Source organism: Patagioenas fasciata, chromosome 17 (genome assembly GCF_037038585.1).
Source record: "Patagioenas fasciata isolate bPatFas1 chromosome 17, bPatFas1.hap1, whole genome shotgun sequence".
Taxonomy (NCBI): Eukaryota; Metazoa; Chordata; class Aves; order Columbiformes; family Columbidae; genus Patagioenas; species Patagioenas fasciata.
Genome location: NC_092536.1, coordinates 2,301,944 through 2,323,208, shown reverse-complemented (window position 1 = coordinate 2,323,208; position 21,265 = coordinate 2,301,944). Strand labels below are relative to the sequence as shown.

The following is a 21,265-nucleotide window of genomic DNA, read 5'->3' as shown; positions in this document are numbered from 1 at the left end:
AAAATATACAGAGCAGCGAACGTCTGACTTCCTAAGCCTGGCCCAGCGGCAGCACCTGAACCAGAACATGGCTTCCAGAGAAACACCTGAGAACGCCAGCCCTAAACCTGCTGCAACCCTCCGTGACTTCTTCCCTCACTACGAGAAACTGGTTCTGCACGTGCGCAGCTCCACGTTCATACCCTGCTGGTCACATCTTTGCCTATGGATTAAAGAGTCTGTTAAATTTATGTTCACCACATAAATACTTGCAGGTTGCGATCAAAGCACCACGTAAGCTCCATTTGATACCTGATGGGGATTGCACTCTTTGCCTCTCTCGCTCTATGAGACGTTTTCCAATCTTTTAATCATCCCCCTCTCTGAATCCTCTACCGTTCCGAGCCAGCGTGACTCCGGGGCAGCGGCTGGAGCAACGAGGAACATCAAGTCCTGCACTTCTGAAAAGGTTTCACTTCCAGCTCTTTCGTGCTGCCCAGTACCTGCGAGAGGCTGCAAATCCAGCACAGCCGGGTCTGCTGAGGACAGCGGCTCCAGCACCAGCAGACGGGGCTCTGAGCTGGAAAACGTCTGATGCCAACCAGAATAAACCCGGAGTTATCACAGCGGGTGCCAGGCAGCCTGTGGGAAAGCTCCACTGCAAAATGGTGCCAGGCAGGACACGGCTCACAGGGCTTTGAAAAACACGAGTGGTTGCTATATAGTGATATTGTACACACTAATAATCAGAAAAGAATTCAGCTGTTGCTCCATGTGTTACCTCCAGATTACTATTCATTTCCCCCTCTCTACAAGTACAGACCTTTCCTCGGGTATTTTGGCTTTGGATGATGAACAGCAAAGAGAAATATAAGGACAAAGAGGTGAAACTTAGTATTTTTTTACATACATTAGGTAAACATAGAAGTAGCTCTATTACTCCAATAAGCTTAACTATGTACTTAAAAAGACAAGCATGTGTCGCAGAACAGGAGCCTAAGCTGGAAACACAGCCCGGTTTTGAGTGTCCTGGCCAAGACAACGCTCAAGGCATCACCACAGCCCCATGGATGCAATGTATTTATTTGGTGGGGTGGCTTTTCACTCATTGCTTTTTCTTCAGACAATCACCGATTCCCAAATGGCCGACACGTGCTCCGTCAGCTGAGTGCTCCTGGAACCACGGCGTCCCGACGTTTTGATGTTCAACCGCCAGCACGTGTTTTCTGTGGCATAAATCAAGGAGCAGGATGGGCTGCGTGGGGCTCCCACCCACCGCTCTCACTGGAGTCTGAACCCCTGAGCCCAGATCCCCCCTGTCCCGGGAGCGATTTGTGAGCCACGCCTGGCAGGAAAGGTCCTGACACCCCAAACACACCAAAACCAAAGCCCAAAAACCACAAGATCAAACTAAACATTTAATGAGGCTGACCTACGGCATCTATGGAAACACTGAAAGAGGAGAAACTGTAGTTCATTTTTCAGTTCTAGTAAACAGGAGTGTATGCATTTTCTGCTCATTCACACTGTCTGTAAAGCTCTATGTTTTTTAATTTGTTCAAGACTTAATTGTTTTGAGTATTTACTTCCTGTATCTACTACACGCAAATGATGTGTTTTAAGCTAGTTGTATTCTTTTTTCTGGGGGTGGAGGGGAAGGAGGGAATCCTGAGATCAATAAGAGAAGTTAAATAATGCACAGCTGTCCCTTTCATAGAAAACAAGTCTATTCCCCCACCTCCCCACACCCCATATTGTTGTTGTTATACTATCTGTATGAGCCAGGCACCAGCAAGGAGACGGGGAAAAATGACAGGACATTGTAAGAGAATTTAATGAAGTGGCTCCAAATATTGTATCAAAATAAATGAAGTGAATAATGCAGGAGCTCATTCCAGGTCCCTTCTACAACAATATCCATTGTGTGAGCAGCATATCTGAGGAGATGGGGATGGATGGATGAATATAAAGGTGCCACTCCAGCACATTACAGAGCAGGGAACAATGGAAAGTCTAAATTGTTATATTTAATTTCAGTAATACTTTGAGTCCAGATACTCAAGAAGAAAATAGCAGGTGGTAAAAGAGGAGGAGGAGGAATTGTCAGCTTTTCTGATCTCAGTTAACTATTTTGCTTCTGCTTAGGATGGAGGAAAAGGGGCTGATGGCAACGCCTGCATCTTTGAGCTGGGGTGTGAGCCCAGCGTGGGTTTGGAGTCCCCGACACAGCCGGCAGCCCATGAGCTGCTGGGGCGAGCACCTCCACCCGCAAATTATCTGCCTTTTATTAAAAATATACACAATGGTGTGCAATAGGAGCGAACCTGAGCCAGAACACGTGGCAAAGTGTGGCTCTGCAGTCTGGTGTGAGCCCAGCTCCAGCAGCAGCTACAACCGGCCTTACCGAGGGTACTGTCACCTTCCGCCCCGAACCGCGGAGCGCTGGGTTCGGTGACGTTCTGGGTCTGCACTCAGCCGAGACCCCAGAGCTTGCCATGGGCACAAGGCTCCTTGCCACGCTCCTGCTTTTCAAATGTGGCCACTGATTCATGTTTCTGATGACACAGGGGAGCGATCCCCCTTGGTTTGTGCAGTTGTCAGACAGGGACTTCTATTTGGACACAGAACCAAGCACAAGGAGCCAGACACTGACAGGTTACCTGTTCTCAAATTACCGTGCTTTCCCGTCACTGTCAATACCCAGGGGACGCCCGCTATTCTCTGGCTCTTTGCAAAATACCTTTTCATTTCTCTTGTCTATATGAAGAACCCTTCACACCAGTACTGCCATTCTGGGAATGCATTGAACACTGGGGTAACACGCAGTGCCGGCAGTAAAGCTTTAGTTCAGGCTTTTAGCCCTGTCCCTGCGCCTTTCAGTGCTGTCCCCAGTTGGGCAGAGCCAGTAACATGTTCTGCAGAGACCCCGTCACAGGATCCCAGCAACCAGGAGCAGGGCACAAGTTCCCACCAGCTGTGACAGCCAGAAACAGGGACATTAGAAATGCAGGAGTAGAATCTGCAGCAAAAGCCATTACAACTGTTACCTTTGCTTGTAAACGCTCCATGTGCCTCTGCTCTAATTTTGTCTGACTACCTATATTGGATGTATGGCTGGCACAGAGAAAACAAGTGGTTGGCACCTTCCCATCCCCTTCCAGCTCAGCGCGCATCCTTCCCTCCTCGGGACACAGATCCTGCACCCACCAGTGCTGCCCATCGAGCCTCCCCTAACCCAATTGCATTACACTGACAGCTTTACTTGCAAATTCCCTCTCTGCACAGCTCATGCTAAGAACCTTAATATTCCTGCAGATTCAGAAAGGGGATTTCCAACAAGCATTAGGAAAATTAAACTTCTCAAGAGCTGTCTCAATCTGACAAGCTATTTCGAGCTCTTCAAAGTACAGTAAGTGAAAATATTAAAATGGGGGTTGGGGAAGTTGTAGTAAGTAAATGATGAATTAATTCTGGAAAAAAGGATGGCGTAAATCTACTTTGCGGATGCAGAAAGCATACGTGCATGTATATACAAACAGAGAGAAATATGTATTGTTTAAGGCTTCCTGTTGCCTTCTAATATATAATTATAATCGCCCACCCTTTGCTTCCATCCAAAGCCAAAGCAGCAGATACCACTCATGAGTGGGGCATTTCCCCTTTTGCTCCTCTCTCCCCCTCTCTGTTGCTTTCTCTATTCCCTGCAGAGCTTCCAGCCCACACGCAAACGGTGAGACGCTGTTTATAGCCGGGGCCATTGCCGGCTTGAGGAGCCGAGCAGGTTTCCAAGCTGTCAGAGTGCGACTCCGAAGGAGGCGAGGGGGATGTTGGTTTTTTTTAGGAGCAACAAAGCAGCACAATTTAGGTGTTCGTGATTTTTTCTATGCTCTGGCATGGTTCTTGCTCCAGAAACTTGAAATTCTCTCTGGCTTAAGACCTGACTTGAGTAACAGCGCTTGGCTTGTCTGTCTGTCGTCTCTCTCTGCTGCTCTGCAGCAATCATCCCCAGTAGCCTCACAAATCATATTAAAAGTGGGTTAGAAGAGCATCCTCTTCAATTACAGTCCCTCCTCACTGGTGCTTTAGGAGTGGGGGACACTGGCTCTGTACTAGACACCGGGGACAAAACAATTGGAAGAGCTGATTAAAATCCTATTGCTCTTCAGGGGCTGCTGTGATTGCGTGAGGGCTGTGTGATGTGATGAAAAAACCCTTTCCGAGCTTGCACATGCAGCCTGCCAAGAATGCCTCTTCAGCTCTATGAACTGGTCTTACAAATGACATGTTATTGAGTGCTGTATTAAAGTTACAGTCAAGGCTCTGTAGAGAGCTAGATATAGAGCTACATCCAATCAATACTTGAGATTTTTCAATATTACAAAATATTTTGCATTACAGCATGGCAGCCTGACACGATTTATTTAAGGGAGAAATACAAAAGGAACTGATTTGACCTTGATATCCTGACTGGCAGAACAGAAGGGAATGCCAAACACTAAGAGTGAAGCTATTGATTATGCCTGAGAGGGAGGACTGATGAAAGAAAGCTGTAAAAGGTTAATGGCAGAGAGGAACAGAGTGATTTGGGGTTTTGTCTTGATGACAACAGGGTGGAAAATGGGTATCCACAGTCAATCAGAGCAAGGATTCGCTGGAGAAAAAGGGAGGCATGAGGTGCATCTGTGCTGGTGGGAGAACCCCCAGGAACTGAGCACATGGATGCAGATGGCCCTGCCAGGGCAGCAGCAGCATCACCTTCCACCAAAGCCCATTGCTGTGCTGGGCAGCTGAGCATCGCCACGCAGGGATGCAGCCGGGGCTCCCAGGACCAGCACTGGTGGGGATACAAACACACAGGAGCAGACGGGGGAGAAGCGGCAGTGGAAATCCACAGCTAGCACTGGACCCATCCAGTGCTAATGGAGAGCACAGCCCCCTTACTCCTCTCCTTATTTCTCTCCCATTCTGTTCATCTGTGCTTACTGAGCACAGTGAAATGTTGAAAATGGGACTCTTGGTCATCTTTACAGTCTCCTATCATGAGGGCTGAGCAGCGAATTTCCTTGGATTGGTTTTTAGGTCATTAATATGTTAACTAACTGTAGAAAGCTCTGATTTAATTACTAGGAACAAAGGGCTGAACATGAATAAGCAAAGTCCCTGTTACACTTCAAAGCCACAGCTTTCTGGTGCTGGTAATGTTGGTTTGAGTTCTCTCAGGTACCAAACAGCTAAAATCCGGGCACTGTCCATGTGCCAGGACAGCAGCAGCCAGACCCAGAGAAGCATCTGTAATTGCAAAAGTGAAAATGCAACAGGAGGCCTCATTTGCATCCACTAAAACAAGGGGAAAGCGAGTTCTGGTAGATTGTGCAAACAAACGTGGTTCAGTACTAAATGGGTCCCTCCAGGCTCCGGGGGCTGTTTTAAGGAGGAAGATGCAGGAACTTGTCGTATGTAATCTACCAACCATCTTTACAGTGTGACAGGAATTTCTTAATGAGCATTGGCAGTACATACAAACAGAGTAGCAGTGCTGCTTCTCCAGCCATTAATATTACATACGTGGGCTGCTTAATTTGCTGTTCCTCACAGCGCTGGAGGAGGAAGCCTGAATAATGAAGGATTTGTTGACAGAGGTCTTCATATCACATCAGCAAAAAAGGTAGGAAACGATGCAGTTTCAGGCATACCGGCTTGGCTCACGTAACCTCGGCCCTTCCTACGCTCCTGATTATGGGCACAACGTACCAGGTGCTCTGCTCTTCTCAGGCCCTTATTGCTGCCACTTTTCAACTTCATCTATTAAAGCTTTCACCAAGCCAAATAGCACAATAACACTCACTAATTTCACAGGAAAGAGGCGTTATTTATGCATGAGGAAGATGATGGCTGTTGGAGACCAAACACCCATTCAGAAAGGTGCTTAACCATGTGCCTGGTGTTAAGTGCATAAGCAGCCCCTCCTGTGAGGTTTCAAACAGTGAGAAGTGAACTGGAAGCAGAACACAAATCCTATCTCCTCAGCACTTTGCAAGCGATATCCCAACTCATTTTAGAGGTCGGTCTAAAGGAGGAGACAGCTCCTTCTGGGGCTGGACATGGCAGTGAAGGACGGTCAGTCCTGGTACCCCATATGGGGAGCTTAGGTGGCCACCATGTAACTCTCCTGCAGGACAAAAGCCTCTCCTACTACAAATAAACACATTGTCTTGTGTACTTCTGAGATGGTAGCAACATAGAACTGATTTTATATAGTAGGCATTGAGCTATAGGTAATAAGATGTGTCGCCGCTGTGCTCTAATGCTGCGTGTGGATAGGATATGGTACTAAAATAAACACATAGAAACATGCAACAGAGTTCCTGGGCTTTCAAAGACCAAACAAATTCACCTCCGAAGAGTTTTTTTTAAATGCTCGAGGCATTTTCTAAACACAACATTTGGCAGCGATAGCTCCTTGCCACAGTTAATTCCTCAGTGATGCTCCCTGGACTTGGCTTGATCGATACACACCTGAGTCCAACCGACACTCCCTCCTAAGCGACACATGCGAAAGACTCTTCTAAGTTGTAGTACGCGAGTCCTCAGCTCTCGCTAAGGATCATCCACAAAGCAGCAGCCCCAGAGCCCAGGGGAACCAGACAGGCGGGCTGAACACACACAGAGCCGAGCTAACGCGTCTCCAGTGCGCTCATTTCATTTACATCTCATTCATTATGAAAACGAGGTGTGAAAGTAGGTTCTAGAGCTACTTAGTGCTGGCTGCACATCGATTTAATACCTATTCTGGCTTCTCAAGTCAGTTACCTCCACAGAACTCTTGTTCCAAACCAATTATTTAGCTGCATTCCTCAGACTTCAGATTCACTAGCGTATTAATGCAGCTTGGTCTAAACCACTACACATTAAAGACCACTGAAGAAGAAGCTTTTAAAATGAAGGAAGACAATAAAGAACCAGCTTACCTGATTTAGAAGACAATCGTGTTTCTACTCCTGATTCTATTTATGCATTAAGTCTCTAAAAATAAGCCCAACTGCATCAGATCCGTTTCCTTTTGTTACCATTGCCCGTACCAGTCTAGCTACTCACTTGAAAAGAGACTCAAACATGAAAACAAGCAGGCAACTGCAAAAAAAAAGGAAGGTAATTAATACCACAGGTGACTTCTTGCTCATTATCAGGCTCAAGAGATTGCCAATGGGAGCCACAGCTGCAAACTATTATGTGTTTGCAGCATCTAAACACCCTCAGAATTTAGCCCCCTTCGTTTGCCAAATGGGATTCTCATGTGATTACCTGAAGCACAAGTTTCCCCCTTGAGGTGCTCCATGGTGCAGAAGCTCTCACTTAGAAGTCTGGGTCCTGTGCTATGGCAAAAGTGAACGTAGACAAACACACGCACCCCAATGGATAAATAGATATATGCATACAAAAAAATCTCTATAGGAAGTTGATTTATTCTGCTATTAGCAGATCAATTAAGAATGTTTGCTTGCATGCAGATGGGCACAATCCACCCTGGCTTCTCCTGGAGCGGAGCTCAGGGTCCTGCTCGGTGACTGCAATGCACTGAAGGGTGCGGGTGAGCGATGTCTTTTCCTGGTTTTCCATAGATTTCCTATGTTACTTTGGGCAAATCACTTAACCTTGGTGTTCTCCACGTCAATAAGGAATCCACCTTGCTCAGAGCATTTTGAGATCTGTGGACAAAGAGCACTCTAAATACAAGGTATTATTTATAGCATTGCCCTATGGATAATAGCAAGCTACAGCTGTTAGAGACAGCAGGGACCTCAGAGCAAGCAGAGAGGCATAAATCTGAATGTCAGTATCCTTAGCGCTGTAGCTGGCGGCTGTTTTGTCCTAGGAGAACGTTTCAGTGGTTTGTGCTACCAGATGAACTCGCTGTTAGTTCTTCATGTTCCCCAGAGGCGGTTAACGCAGGAATCTGGATTTACCACAGCAGCTCACTGGTAAAGCGATTGTGACAGCCTGCTCCCAGCGTGGCTTGTACCTGCTCCTGCCCAAGGAGAAAGACCGGCCAGCAGCGCCGCTTGTGCAAGGCAGCCTTGCACGCACGCACGCATCTGCTCCGCACAGCCTGCCAGCTGAGATGTGACCACTTTTCCCCTGACCTCCACGTTACTAAGGGTAAGTCTTTGTGGACATGATGTAGCGATGTGTAAAAATCGCCCAAAATAGCTCTAGACTGTGAGCTAGAACAGTGCGGAACCTGCTGGGAGGCTGCTCCCCTCACCTGAGCTCAGCCTGAGTTAGTCTGGGCCCTGCTCTGAGCTGTCCTCAGGCTGCACCTTGTCCTCGAGCTTGAGCAATCCAGGTACCGATGAGAGACGCTGAAAGAAAGCAAAGACCATCTGATGTGCAAGTATTGATTTCCAAAATCTTGGGCGTGTTTGCCCCATGTACACCAACTTACTCTTTTAGAACTGTCTTCAAAGGCGTTCAGCCAAATGTGGATCCTCCCAATCGCACCAAAATCAGAAACTCACACATCAGGCTTTCAGGCTAGAAATATACATGTGGATTTATTTGCAAATAGTTTCAAATCTTGGAAGGGTGACTTGGTGCAAATACATTTGTAGCATAACACGTTGTTGATGTTCTATCTTCTCCACCCAACATCGCACGATGTAAAGCTTTGTGACTAATTGTGCCAAGAGCCTTAATTGACTGTTTCATCAAAGGACAATTCTCCATGTTGCTGCCAGCCTCTTTTAGGGTAAAACTTCTGACAGTGAAAGGAAAGAGGCGTTAAGAGTAGGAAAAAAGATGAAGCCACTAAAATGCAAATTTTATTCACAGTTGGCATGTTTATAAATATATATATATATTACATTCTTAAAATCTACAGTACATTCTAAATATAGAGGGATCCAATCTAAGTGTTTGTGGGAGGGCGGGTGTGTATTAAACTGAGCAGCCTAGATTCAACGACAGAGACTTAATAATAAAAGGAGGGCAAAGACTTACTCTGGAAAATAAAGGGCAACTTGAAATATAAGCTGGATTTTAGTTAGTGCTTTGGCACTTTGCCACTGGTCATTAGAGACTGCTTTTGGACCGAACAAAATGCGCTTTAGGGCCAGAGGGCGCGTCGGATTCAAAGGGTAATCACTGAAATCCTACCATATGTACATCCTTATCAGAGGACAACAAAAGATAATCATCACCTCTGGGAGAAACAAATATTATCTCCGGAGTTTGGCTGTTCGGGGTTCAGTGTCGCATGTGCAGCCTCCTCTGTGACCTCCGAGCGCCCTCCGAACGTGCCGAGCGGGGTCTGAAGCAGCGCGAGCAGAAGGAACTGAGCAACCTGACCTCTCCGGGACGCGGGATGGACCAAGCGGCGGCTGCTGTTGGTGTCCGAGTCCAGCACAAGTTGCACTTACCCAGGAGAGAGCGGCCAGCTTTGGTAAATGAAGCACGCAAAGCAAGTGCCAGCGCGGTACCCACGGTGTCCGTGCCCGGCCAGAGCAGGCGGTGGAGGAGCGGGTGTGCGCGGAAGGGAGGGAGGGAACCGCCCCTTCCAAAGTGCCCTCGGGGTGCTGGACGGGGAGCGCCCCAGGGAACACAAATTTGAAACAGGACAATCAAATCAAGTGGGCTTTGAAAAATAGCTTGTTCTCTCAAACTTTCCAAAACAGACCTTCCTTTAGATGAGTGATATTCTGAGTATAGATTATATCTTCTCCTATTTTACAAATTAAGAAATACAGAAAATTGGCTGGCAAAGTTTATTACCTTGGCATCTACTTAAAAAGAGAGTTCCAGTTTTAACTGTATATGTGTATCTGTTCTCAGCGCTTGGGAGGCAAACATGCTGGTTTGTAAACAGCCCAGTTACTCCTTTTTCCCATCCGGATTCTTTGGACACTCATGACTTTTCAGCTCTGGGAGGTGCTTTGCTCACACTGTTGGTTTTTGTCAGCTTTAAATTAAAGTTCAGGATGGATATTCTCTGCATGTGGCTTGAATGACATGCTCTCTTCATGGATCTATTTATTCTGAAACCAATTTTTTGCTTTTAACCAAAGCTTGCAATATTGAACAGTAGAGCTGTGCGAACTTTGTAATATCCAAACCGCACTGGAGTTTGTTATATTTATTGATTTCCTGGGCAAGCTCAGAGATTGAGACAGTATTATTTTGCTAAGTTTTTTTCATGTTACCATGCATCAAAAACCTACACACACCTCTCACTTGCATCTCTGAGCACAGAGAAGACTTGAATGTTAAGAGCTGTCCAGGATCTCTGCTCTCCCAGCTGCTTTTGGGTGGCTCCTTGGGGCTCCACTGAGTTATTATCCACCAGCTGATTCTTGTTATCAATATAACATTTTGCCCCACTACCCAAAATTAAAGGCAGAAGGTGAGTGAAAAAACGAACAAATCAAACAGAAAAGTCTTTTGTATCTCATTACGCATTTTCATGTAATCTCTCCATATAGTTTTTAAGTTCTTTGCACTCCCCCAGGTCCATATCCTGGCAGACCCATTTAATGTCATCCTCACTGCTCATCAAGATTGAGTTGACAGTTGGACACCCATCATCAGAGGAGATGGTGGTGAAGGTGGTGAATTTAACCCGTTTCCTCTTAGAGGTAGGAGAAGTAGTTGGTTCACTTTTCTGTTCTTTCCCTTCAGTGAATGTGGACTCAGCAGACCTGAAAGATTGTCCATTAATATTTTTGGTGGTATTTGTGTTGAGGAGATATTTGCTCTCTTCGTAGTCCACTCCTCTGTCAATGGCTGTGATACGTTCATCTTGTTGGGATGAGAAATTTATGTGATTCTCCAGCAGTTCTGTCCTGTTGCTCAGCCCAACCCAGTCATGCGAGTGGCTCAAGCCTTCTTGCTCTTCAAAGGGAACTTGTTTGTTTCTGTACTTCAAAGCAAAAGTGACACAATTGATAAGAAAGACCAGGATTGCCAGGCAAAAGACTCCCAGAAGAGCATACATCCCTATCTCCAGATCGCTGAGTCCCCTGGGGGTCTGGACTAGGTCATTCTCTTCCAAGTCGCCATTGTTTCTTGGCAGATCCACCTGTGCAGGGAAGCTTGTGAAGTCTATTGGGATGTTCTGCAGATGACTGTCATCATCCAGGAGGCTTTCTCTGTCTTCTTTTTTACTTAAAATGGACCTCTGAGTGGTGGTTCCTTTGCCTTGCTCGTGGCCCATTGAGGAGCTGTAATACTGACCATCTAGCCCAGCTCTTTCCTGCAAAGTGCTTTTCTGACGCCGGTCACTCGCATGATTCTCTAGGTGGACACCAGCACCCCTGTGTTTACTGTCGCTGATGTTAGGGTTGGCATCACTCTGCCCAAACTTGACTTTGATGCTACCACTCCCAACAGCGAGGATGCTCTTTCTTTTGGATTTCTGGCACGATTCACTGATCACCATCTCTACCTTCACCAGTGTCCCCTGGCCTTCTGTCTCAGCAGCAATCACAGGCCACTTGAATTTGGGATCATGGTGAACCGAGACCACCTTCTCATCCAGAGATGTGGCTGACAAGGAGAAGTCTTTGGAGTCATAAACATCCAGAGGCATGACGGACCCATCACTGAACTGGATCCAGCAGCTGATGGCTGCTTCCTATAATATATAAAACAAATATATGCACGCTCAGAATAAACATTGAGGGAAATATGTTCTGTCTTGGTCTATTCCTCACAAGATCCATCTAACATTTATAACCAGAAAAGAAAGGAACAGGGAAAGCAATAAAATTAATATCTTGCCAAGATGTGAAGAAAAACACTCGTTTAAAACACTCATTGATAATAAGATTTGTTTCCCCAAAGGTGCTTAAAGGAGCTGTATCCCCTGGGCTCTGCAGAATCTACTTCAGCACCATAATAAATTGCATGTCAGATAGCATTACCAGAGACTGAGATCATTTACTGTTGTATATTTAAATGAAAGAAAAAATTACATTATTTCTAAACTGCTTAAAATACAAAGTCTCCTCTTGTTACGCATAACACATGTTAAAAAATACCTAATATAGCAAGGAGGTCCATACATGGCTCCATACCTTCAGTCCTTGATTTTTGTCTCCCAAATTAAATAAGCATTTTGTACAAGCAGAGGAAACCAATCCGTTGCTTCTTTAGGAAACAGCCAGGGCAATTTTCATGCTTGTTAGCAATTAAAAGCAAGACAATAACGAAGTTTAATCTCGTCTTACAGGAACACAGATTGTATACTTCAGAGTGCATGGAGGTTTCCCGAGTTTAAATAGGTCAGACCTGAGTACTAATTCTGTACTTATTCATGTGCAATGGTGCAGTATTCCTGGGAACCTTGACTTCTGGCTTCTAATTTGAAACATTTCAAAGTATTCTTAGAGTTTAGAAAACATGCACTCACCCATTTTTGAAAATCAGGTCCTCTAAGGACTCTTGAATGGCTACAGAAAATTGCCCTGCTACCTGAAAAAATGTTGGCATCCGCACATCGATGTTTTACAGACAAAATTCATTCGGCTCTCCTGGAATGTAATTCCTGCTTCTGATGGTCTGACTTGCTCTGTTTTGCCTGGGATATCAGTGCCTTGTTAAACACTGGAGAATCCACACCAGAAAGACTCCTGGCTTGATGAGTGGATTCTTTGGTGTGCAAAATGATGTGAGCTCTGGTTGGTAAGAATTGGGATCATCCTGCTCTCAGGGGAAGCCTGACAGACAGACAAACACCCAACCCAAAGATTAATACCCATACTTGCTCAAAGCATGATTATACAAGTCTTCTTTCTTTAAATAAGCAGGTTTTCAAACGGATAGTATTTAGATTATAACTCAACATATATAGAGAGAATAAATATTTATCATTATCTTTTAAATTGTTTCTAGCACATAGTCATTCACCAGTTCAGATCACAGAGAATAAGCCTCTGGTCTTTTGGGATTGTATTGTGCATAATCTACCGGCCTGATTCTGAAATCCTTACAGCCATAAAGCTCCCCCTGCTTCAATGGGAAATTTTCTTCTGCCTCTATTTCAGGACAGAGCCCTAAGACTTTGCTGACACTGTCATAAATCCCGGCTTTGTGTTTATTAATCTTTGGATATTTCTTGAAGGCTGCATAGAATTTATGTCATCAACTCTCATCCTCCCACTGTGTTGCTTAACCCTGCATAATCATTTAATAATTTTGCCTTGCCTTGCTTATAGGGATTGTGCTCTGAAAATCTTGTACTAAGCAATGGTAGGGATCAGATGCTTTTAAAACAGAGTCAGTCCTGGCAGGGTAGTGGATGCGAATCTTCCTCGCTGGTTTAATGCTGATCCAATGTTGTTCTGACTGTACCTTGGCATCCAGAGAGGGACTCAGCCAGACTCCACTGCTGGGCACTGAAATGTCGGTGCTGGGCAGCACACCGGGACTGAATGCCACCAACCCAGCTTTTGGGCTGATTTCAACGTAGTTTAACTCCCCATGTCAGCAATGGATTACCTCGCTGGCCTTATTTCTAGCTGCTTGGCATTGATTTCTTAACTCCTGGAAGACTACGGGAGCCTGATTTTATCACCCTGTAAAGACTGCAGTTCTGCATTATTTCTCATCCTGCACCCCAAGGATAAGACCCTGTGATGAATTAAAGCATCTCAAGAGTTCAGCAGATTCCAAACGTGCATGCCATGATCGTTTACCTTTAAAGCTCAGAATATGTTTAAGTGTTAAGAGCCCAGTGCATCCTTGATGCACGTCCCAGACTGATGGATTTGGGTTGAAAATACAAAAAAAAAAAGGTTTAAATTTCAAATATAGACAGAAGCACAAGGAAAACCATCAAACAGGAGCTGATGGGGACATGGCCAAGTCCAAAAGCCCTTGGTAACCTCACACAGGGACAGTGACAGCATGTGGGTGGCTCAGCATAAGCATTTCAGATCTGTGAGAGTTTGTGTAGTGTGGGGTTTGAGTGAACTGCTCCCTGCACCAGAAGAGTCCAAGTCTCCTATTGCTCATGGAGCAACCCCACAGCAAAGGCAGAAACAAAGCTTATCTGCGGTAGAGAGAAAACTGTCCCATTCTCCTCAGGCACGTTGTAAGATCTATCATGTCAGGGGAAGATCTGAGTGAAGAGAAAGGGACCATGATATGATAGTGATCCATAATACAGGAACTGAGAATAACAGGAATTAAAAATTGGTTTATGAAATCATAAATCAGGAAATGAGTCAATGATGCTGATTCATATTCTAGTAATGAATCAGAATGAGAGGGATGTTCCCCAGCTTCTGAAAATGCTCACAGAAAGTACCTAAAGGAAGGAGAGTTGGCACTATGCAAAATACTTTCTCATTTAAAGACAGACTTTAAAGGGTTGACCTGGTTGCCCGTGGTGGGAGGCTGGACTGGCAATCTGGGTGGGAACTTCTCCTGTGATCTACCAGCTGCTGGATGGGACAGAAAGGGAGAGGATGGGGGTGTGTAAGGGGGCTTTTGTGTCTTAATTCTGACACGTCATTGACTTGTATGTGTTATTTACGGGATGCAGAGACAACAAGTGTTTGCTGACTGAGGTTGTATAGATATAATGCCATTTTTGTGAGATCTTTGTTTTTCTGTTAAGGCACCTTGTGGCCTTCAGAATAAAATGCCCATAAGTAAAAAATTTTCTTATCATATTATTAATAAAAATCTGCTTGATTCCATCAGCTTGTAATGTTCAGTATAGTGAATCAGAGTCCTTCCACAAACAGTACCTGTGGGCAGTAGTACCTGCTTGGGAGACTGAAGCAGCTCCTGTGCGACTGCTGTAGCAAAAATGGCTTTATTGCTGCCCGGACTGAGCTGCAGAGACAGCGACAACCCCGTCACCAGCTGCACCCCCAGGTCCGTTATTGTCACCTTCTCATCCAGAACCGTCACTGTCTTCTCGGCCAGGATAGCATCCGAAAGGGGCGACAAGATCTGCAAAGAAAAATCAAAGTTAGCAGCCTTTTTTCCATAGCACCAAGCAAAACAGCTGCATGGAGCTACTGCGGTACAGATAAGCGATATTTATAGTAATGGGCATGATTACTCTTAGCAGACAGACACTATTAAAATATGCTTTAAAAATAGTTGGTCACATTTTATAACTCTTGCACAATAATAGGGTGCTTAGAACACCTTTTGGCAATGTAGTTTTAATCAGCTACGCCACTCACCTATGAGATACGCTAATCATGTCTGCCACAGACGTATTAGTATTTGTAAATGTAATCTTTATGTGACACACAATTATTTTAATAATGGTCAGGTTTTTATGTAGCATATATTTCTATGCAATCTGTATATTTACATAAAATCCATAGAATAAATAGCATTTCTTTCTATCCTATAGAAAGAAAGGCTAATGTATTGCTACAATGAACAGTCGTGAAACTGCAAACAAAATGGACAGAGAAAACTTGTTTTGATTAAAAAAATGTGCGAGGAGGTCAGTGCACTGCTACACGACATCCAAAGCCACTCGTTAGCAAGCAAGTTGAATGTAAAGATCCACAGAGGGTGCAGAGCATTTTGGAAGCTGTTGATAAGAGGTATTCTTTAAATATAACGTGCTTTCAGCTTTTTTCCCTTAGATTTTTTTGTCGGAGCATTGTAAGCCCCAGAGCTCTGGAAAGTCACTCAGAAAACCTTCACAGATTTTGCAGAAAGTCAAAAATCTCAAATCCCATTTCTCCAGCGCTGACAAGCTGTGTTATCGACAGGTGTGCTTGCTGCTTTCTGGTTTGACAGTTTGGGACGTGGAGGATGTTTGGAGAGCTGGATTTTTTTCCTGTTCCAGTGCTTGTTAACATGTTGTCTATTTTGTACTAGCAATGGATTCATCTAGGCCAGTATTTCTCTGCACAGCAGGAAGAACTCTACGTGAAAAGCTGCCCACGACACAAGGCACAGGTTTAGGTGAATTACTTCCAAATGGGGACACTGAAGCACAGCCACATATCCAATGCTATTTATAGGCCATATTCTTGGCCATATTGGCTGAAACTGATGAAGCTAAATCTGCATCCCTGGAGAACATAGCTTAGTTGTCACTAATCAGTCAGTCTTTTAACATCGTTCTAGAGGTGCCACTTATTATTATTGCTTTGTGCATATCCTAACATTTATATTTTGTAACACACTGCCTGAGCTTGCAAGGTGTGCAGGGATTTGATCCCACAGGACTCACATTCCAGCCCCAGTCCCTCAGGCACCCCCTGTTAGTTTTTACTTTACCCTTTGCTCTGTCAATGTAGGCTTTGAGAATACCGAGCTGCTTCACCTGCTGCATGCCTATGATAGCCCATATGCCGGCTTCAGGTCCAAAAACAGCCTCAGGAAAAAACAATCAGAAACAGCCTTCAAGTACACAGGTTGGGCTAAATTTACTAAATCTATCTACTTCAGGGCACAAGATAAGAAGAGAAAACCACATTTTCTCTGTCTTCCAGTCCTCACTGCAATGCTCCTCCATTCAAAAGTCCATGGCTTCAATATCTGTCGCTAATGCAAGAAGCTGCTGCACAGCTGATCGGTGCCTCGGTTCCCAAAGCGGTGGGTTAATGGAGGAAAGGGATGAAGCAATTAATTTTCCCTACCTGGATGGTTGTCATTCCAAGCTCCTGCCCAATCAAGACCTGTCCGTCCTGGAGCTTGGCGATTCGTGGCTCCTCCACCTGCATGAAGTCACTCACCAGGTCGGTGATGTCAACCTGCCAGTCAGAGCCCAGTAAGTAGCTCAGCTGCCCGCCGGGCTCCGGGGCTTCCGCCACGAACTGGGTGAGGACCCGCACCATCGCGTGTTGGTACTGAAGGGCGCAGCCTCTGCCCTTACGTTCATCCTCTTCTTCATCATCACTGTCCCTGGCTGGCCTGGCAGGACACCAAGAATCAAAAATTAGTCGGAACTGATGCTGGGAGGGCTCGCGGCACGAGAGCTCTTGCTGACAAAAGTCTGCAGCCCAGTTGCTGGAACAAGGGACCTTGGCCCCTTCTGTTGCTCTGCTGAAGCTGCTTCCTTCAGTGCATTTCTGAAATCAGTCAGGTTCCCCCACTTTTATCCCATTTCCCTTGTTTACAACAGCATCCAGGCTGCCTGTATCTTCAAAACAGCTGCTGAGATCATCAACCCACCTGCTAGCTTCGCTACTACATTGTCCTCTCCAAACACCTCCCATTATTTTCCATGCTAAGTCCTTCCTTTCAGGACATTCACACTTTTCTCTATCTGGATCTTCCCATAAATATCCCTGTGTCACCATGGAAGTCTCCCCTGTCTGAACCTGCATACGTCCCCTTCTGTGGGGCACCTGGGTTGAAATCACATCTCCATCAAAATCCCCATCTCTTTGCTGTGATACTAACAGAAACCAGGTGATAAATGACGTCTTCATAGGTAGGTGGGAATACCAAGTACCTACTTAATAATTTCGTTCTTCTTGTTCATAACAACAATGACAACAGATACAGTCTATACCTGCCTATATCCATTGCTGTGCTGTCACTTTCAAGTCACTGATCTGTGGGCACAGACAGTATTTTTAAAGCCCTAGTGCATCACTTTGGGACACTCATCAGTGCCACTGGACCCTACAGTGATAAGAAACAAGTATTTACTAATTGTGGTCATTAACGATGAATAAAATAACTGGAAGAGCCTGTGAACCGGGTTGGAGACCAACCAGTCTTGCCAGAGCTGGTCCTTGTTGGTGTCCTCCTGCTGCCTCGTGGCTGGTCCTGCCTAACCTGACCAATTGCAGTTTTTCATCACAGTCACTAGCGCTATAATACGAAATTGATTTCCAATGTAGGATCGTGCAACCTGCAGTTTCCATTTCCCTCATAAGTCCGGTGCAGGAGCCTATTGAATAAATGTCTGGTGACCTTCAAATTTACACCAGAATTGCATTAAGGCCAAATAAGCATGTTCAGATCCACTGGCCCTGACAGGTTTTTGGCAAGTGCACAGCCCAGAGTGAACATCCTCTAATGAAACCTACCTCTTATTAGAGATGATGGGGACTCTCCACCCCTTGATCTGATTTAGTTCTGTGTCAGAGACCTCTATCTGCAGCGGGAGACGAGGAACCCAGACTGTCATTTCTAAAGGGGCACTCAGATGCTGGTAAGTAAAATTAACTATGACATTCACTTTGCCTTTCATTTCCTTCCCATTGACAAAGACATAGTCACATCTGTCAGAAACCTGAAAAAATGAGACAGAAAACCAAAAATTAACGAGTCTCTTCACAAATTATAAAGTACACCACATGCTGGGAAAGTGAGTGGGAGGAAGAGAAAGGATATAGGTTTAAACTAGCTCCAAGTTCAGAGGACAGCTAGGAATAACAAGAAAGGTGCCTAGTGTGTCCTTAATAGCCTGTATAATTTGGCATAATTTTATCAGGCAGGCTTTTTCTGCTATAAACATTTCCAGTATAATCTAAGATAGAAGAACAGCTTCTTTCTGTCCTTCATTCCCACTCCAACATCAGAACAGTCCTGGCATCACGGCACCGAGAGGATTCCTCTCTCTCCCCAAAGCTATGATCGTCCTCTCCCGTGTGTGCAGCCCCAGGGACACCACGAACCCGTGAGGAGGAACAGGGACCTGTTCATCCAGCATTGAGTAGGGGATGAACTTCTCTAGTTAACCCCAAATTGGGACAAAGGCTGCTTCAGGAGTCCCGTTCCAGGTCCCAGGGCATGGGGTGGTCACACCAACCAAAACCAACCCCAGGGCAGAGCTCACTGATGCCCAGTGGTGTTCACTGGGAATTGCCACAAACCTGCCAAAGGTCTCACACAACGCTAAGCTCAAGCTAGTCCTGATGTCACTTTATTTATTACCAATGTTGCTGAGAGTTACTAAATCTCACTCAAGCGATTTAGCAGCTATTGCGAGGATCTAAGTGAGCTGATAGGACCTGCTCATTACAGCTAGTTAAAATATATGAGTAAATGTACATGTCAAATAATTTATTAACTACCACTTTACCATGCAGATGATCTGAAGGAATGATCTATTAAAACCCTGAACTCTTTTTACAATCTATTACCAGCCAGACCTTCTATTCCATTCTGTAGAGGTATTTAATATTTCTGATTCCAGAATGCATAATCTTATCCTTATCTGAATTTAATGCCATTTTCTACTTTTCTGTTTAAATGCTAAATGAATTTAAATCGTATTTAAATATCACCAGCTTTTGTAGGACAATTTGCATTCCTAATGTTATTATCTTTAAACAACAAGCCCCTTTACAGACAGATCCATAGCAAATCCATTGCCAGCCTTGCTTGTCTGAGCCTAGGTAACCTATCAAAAAAGGTTATCCTGGCTCTTGCAATGCTTCTCTCGCAAACAATGTCTGTTTTAAGGACAAAATCTTATGGTTGCCATTGGTTTCAGCAGGAAAGTAAGGAGTTTATTTACAGGTAGAATTAAGTTTTCAGGATATTCTCATGTCAGTGTGTTTTAAACTGGCTCTTAGCAGCTCCTGTCAGGATCCAATCTCATTGTGCTGCACAGCAAGAGAACCTGGTTTCTGTCGAAAAAGCCTGAAAGCAGGGGAGTGTGTGACACAGGGGAACGACCTCGCAGCGGCCCCGGCTGGGGGCTGTGTCCTAGTGTAACACCCACTTCACCCTAACGCTGATCCAGACTGAGCTGAGGAGGATGAGACTCCGCAGAACTCCGGGAGAAGGTTCATGTGAGGCTACAGAAATGGCTACAGGCAAGGCTGGAGGCACAGGAACATTCCCCTTCTGGGACCGGCGTGTCTGGGCAGCAGTGAGAGAGCAGACGTTATCCTTGCATCCTTGCAGAGGGCACGCTAATGTAAGTGTAATATTTTCAGGCCAAGAACTACATCATGCTTCCTACCTGCAATGTCTGCTGGCCTGCCGGACAGACGGGGAAGTCAGAGACCTTCAGGCAGTGCCTCGGACACGTGCTCCTTCTTCCACCCATGGGATACCTTGCTTCTGTCTGTGAAAGTTGTCTATTCCTTGCTGGCACTACACTTATCCCTGTTGCCTTTTTGTATTTTAACCAGACGTGCTCATAAGCTCCATGGGCTGCTTTCTACCCTTCCTCTTTTCCCTGGGATGCCAGTGAGAAGAAAAACTGGGCAGAGTCTCAAAATGCTGATTTCCACCCGAGAGCAACAGATCAAAGCTGAAGACAAGGTGGTCCCAAGGAAAATATTCTGCCTGGGAGCTGATTGCCCTGAGGTCCTTCATTCGCCTTTGTGCTCTGCAGGCTGGACCACACGCAACTGAACAGCCTGAAGACTGTGATTTTCTTTAGTAGGGCATATTTAGCTAATTAATATGAGGCAATTAAATGTCCCCATGGGTGATCAACCTACGACTCAAACCATTTCCTAGTGATTTAAGGCAACAGGTAAACTTCTGTGCCTTGCAGCACAGAAATCAGGGTTGAGGGGTTTCCAAAGCAGCGCAGTCCCCAGCAGAGCTCTCCTGATCCCCCCGCACGGGCACCGGGGCTCCTCGCATGAGCTGCCAAACACCCTTCCACCAGGGGAAGGTCTCCCTGCCCGAGCAGCGGCTTCTGAAGCACACTTACATAGCACAGGTGGGATTTTGCTGTTGTTCTTATTGGTCTGTGTGTGTGTGAAGAGCAGATCAGCACACAGAGGCTGGAGCAAGGCTGAGACTCTCCCAGGCAATAGAGGTAACTGCTGAATTACGCTAGTAAGAGATGAGAATCAGACCCTCCGATTTTAAACTCATTAAGGTTCAAGGAGTAGCAAGCGAAAGGGAATCTGGCAGAAAAACAGACCTCAGGTCCAACTTTATCAGAAAGGGGAGTTAAAATAAGAATCCATCCCTAAAAACCTACTCTATGAATAATTAAATACATCTCATGACCTTGTGCTTTCAAAGATTATGATTTATAAAACAAACTGATGGTGAGGAAAAGAATCACTAGGCTTGGGATACCCGCTTTCTTCTGTTTCCCTTTCTCTAAGTGCAGACAGCAACAACTATGAGCTTATTCAGTTCCCAGCCAGCCCTTCACTGTTTGAATGAATAAGCATCACTGTTCTGCTGCAGCTTGCATGCAGTCCTAACAGAGTAACATCAAAACATGGTGCAAAGTACAGTACATTTTCATAAATCAGGCCAGGACATTCAGAAACGGATCATCAATAGGAAGGCAGATTAGCCATGCCTGTGTTACCGCAGACACATCTGGACCATTCATCTTCCAGCACAAGAGAAAGACTAACAAGATGCAGAG

At 45.3% G+C, this 21,265-nt stretch overlaps 1 protein-coding gene across 4 annotated transcripts in view; it reads right to left on the bottom strand.

The window, feature by feature from the left end:
- Positions 1-8,504: 8,504 nt before the first annotated feature.
- The window catches only part of TMEM132D (transmembrane protein 132D), a 203,609-nt gene continuing 190,848 nt past the window's right edge, over positions 8,505-21,265 (bottom strand). For 3 of the 4 annotated variants that reach the window (XM_065851960.2, XM_071816052.1, XM_071816053.1), the window contains 4 exons: positions 17,997-18,202; positions 16,596-16,869; positions 14,743-14,934; positions 8,505-11,605 (listed from right to left, as the gene is read on the bottom strand). In XM_065851960.2, the coding sequence (XP_065708032.1) occupies positions 10,424-11,605; positions 14,743-14,934; positions 16,596-16,869; positions 17,997-18,202 (1,854 nt within the window). In that variant the 3' untranslated portion in view covers positions 8,505-10,423. The remainder of the gene's footprint in view (positions 11,606-14,742; positions 14,935-16,595; positions 16,870-17,996; positions 18,203-21,265) is intronic. The other variant, XR_011741702.1, reaches the window with a different exon arrangement.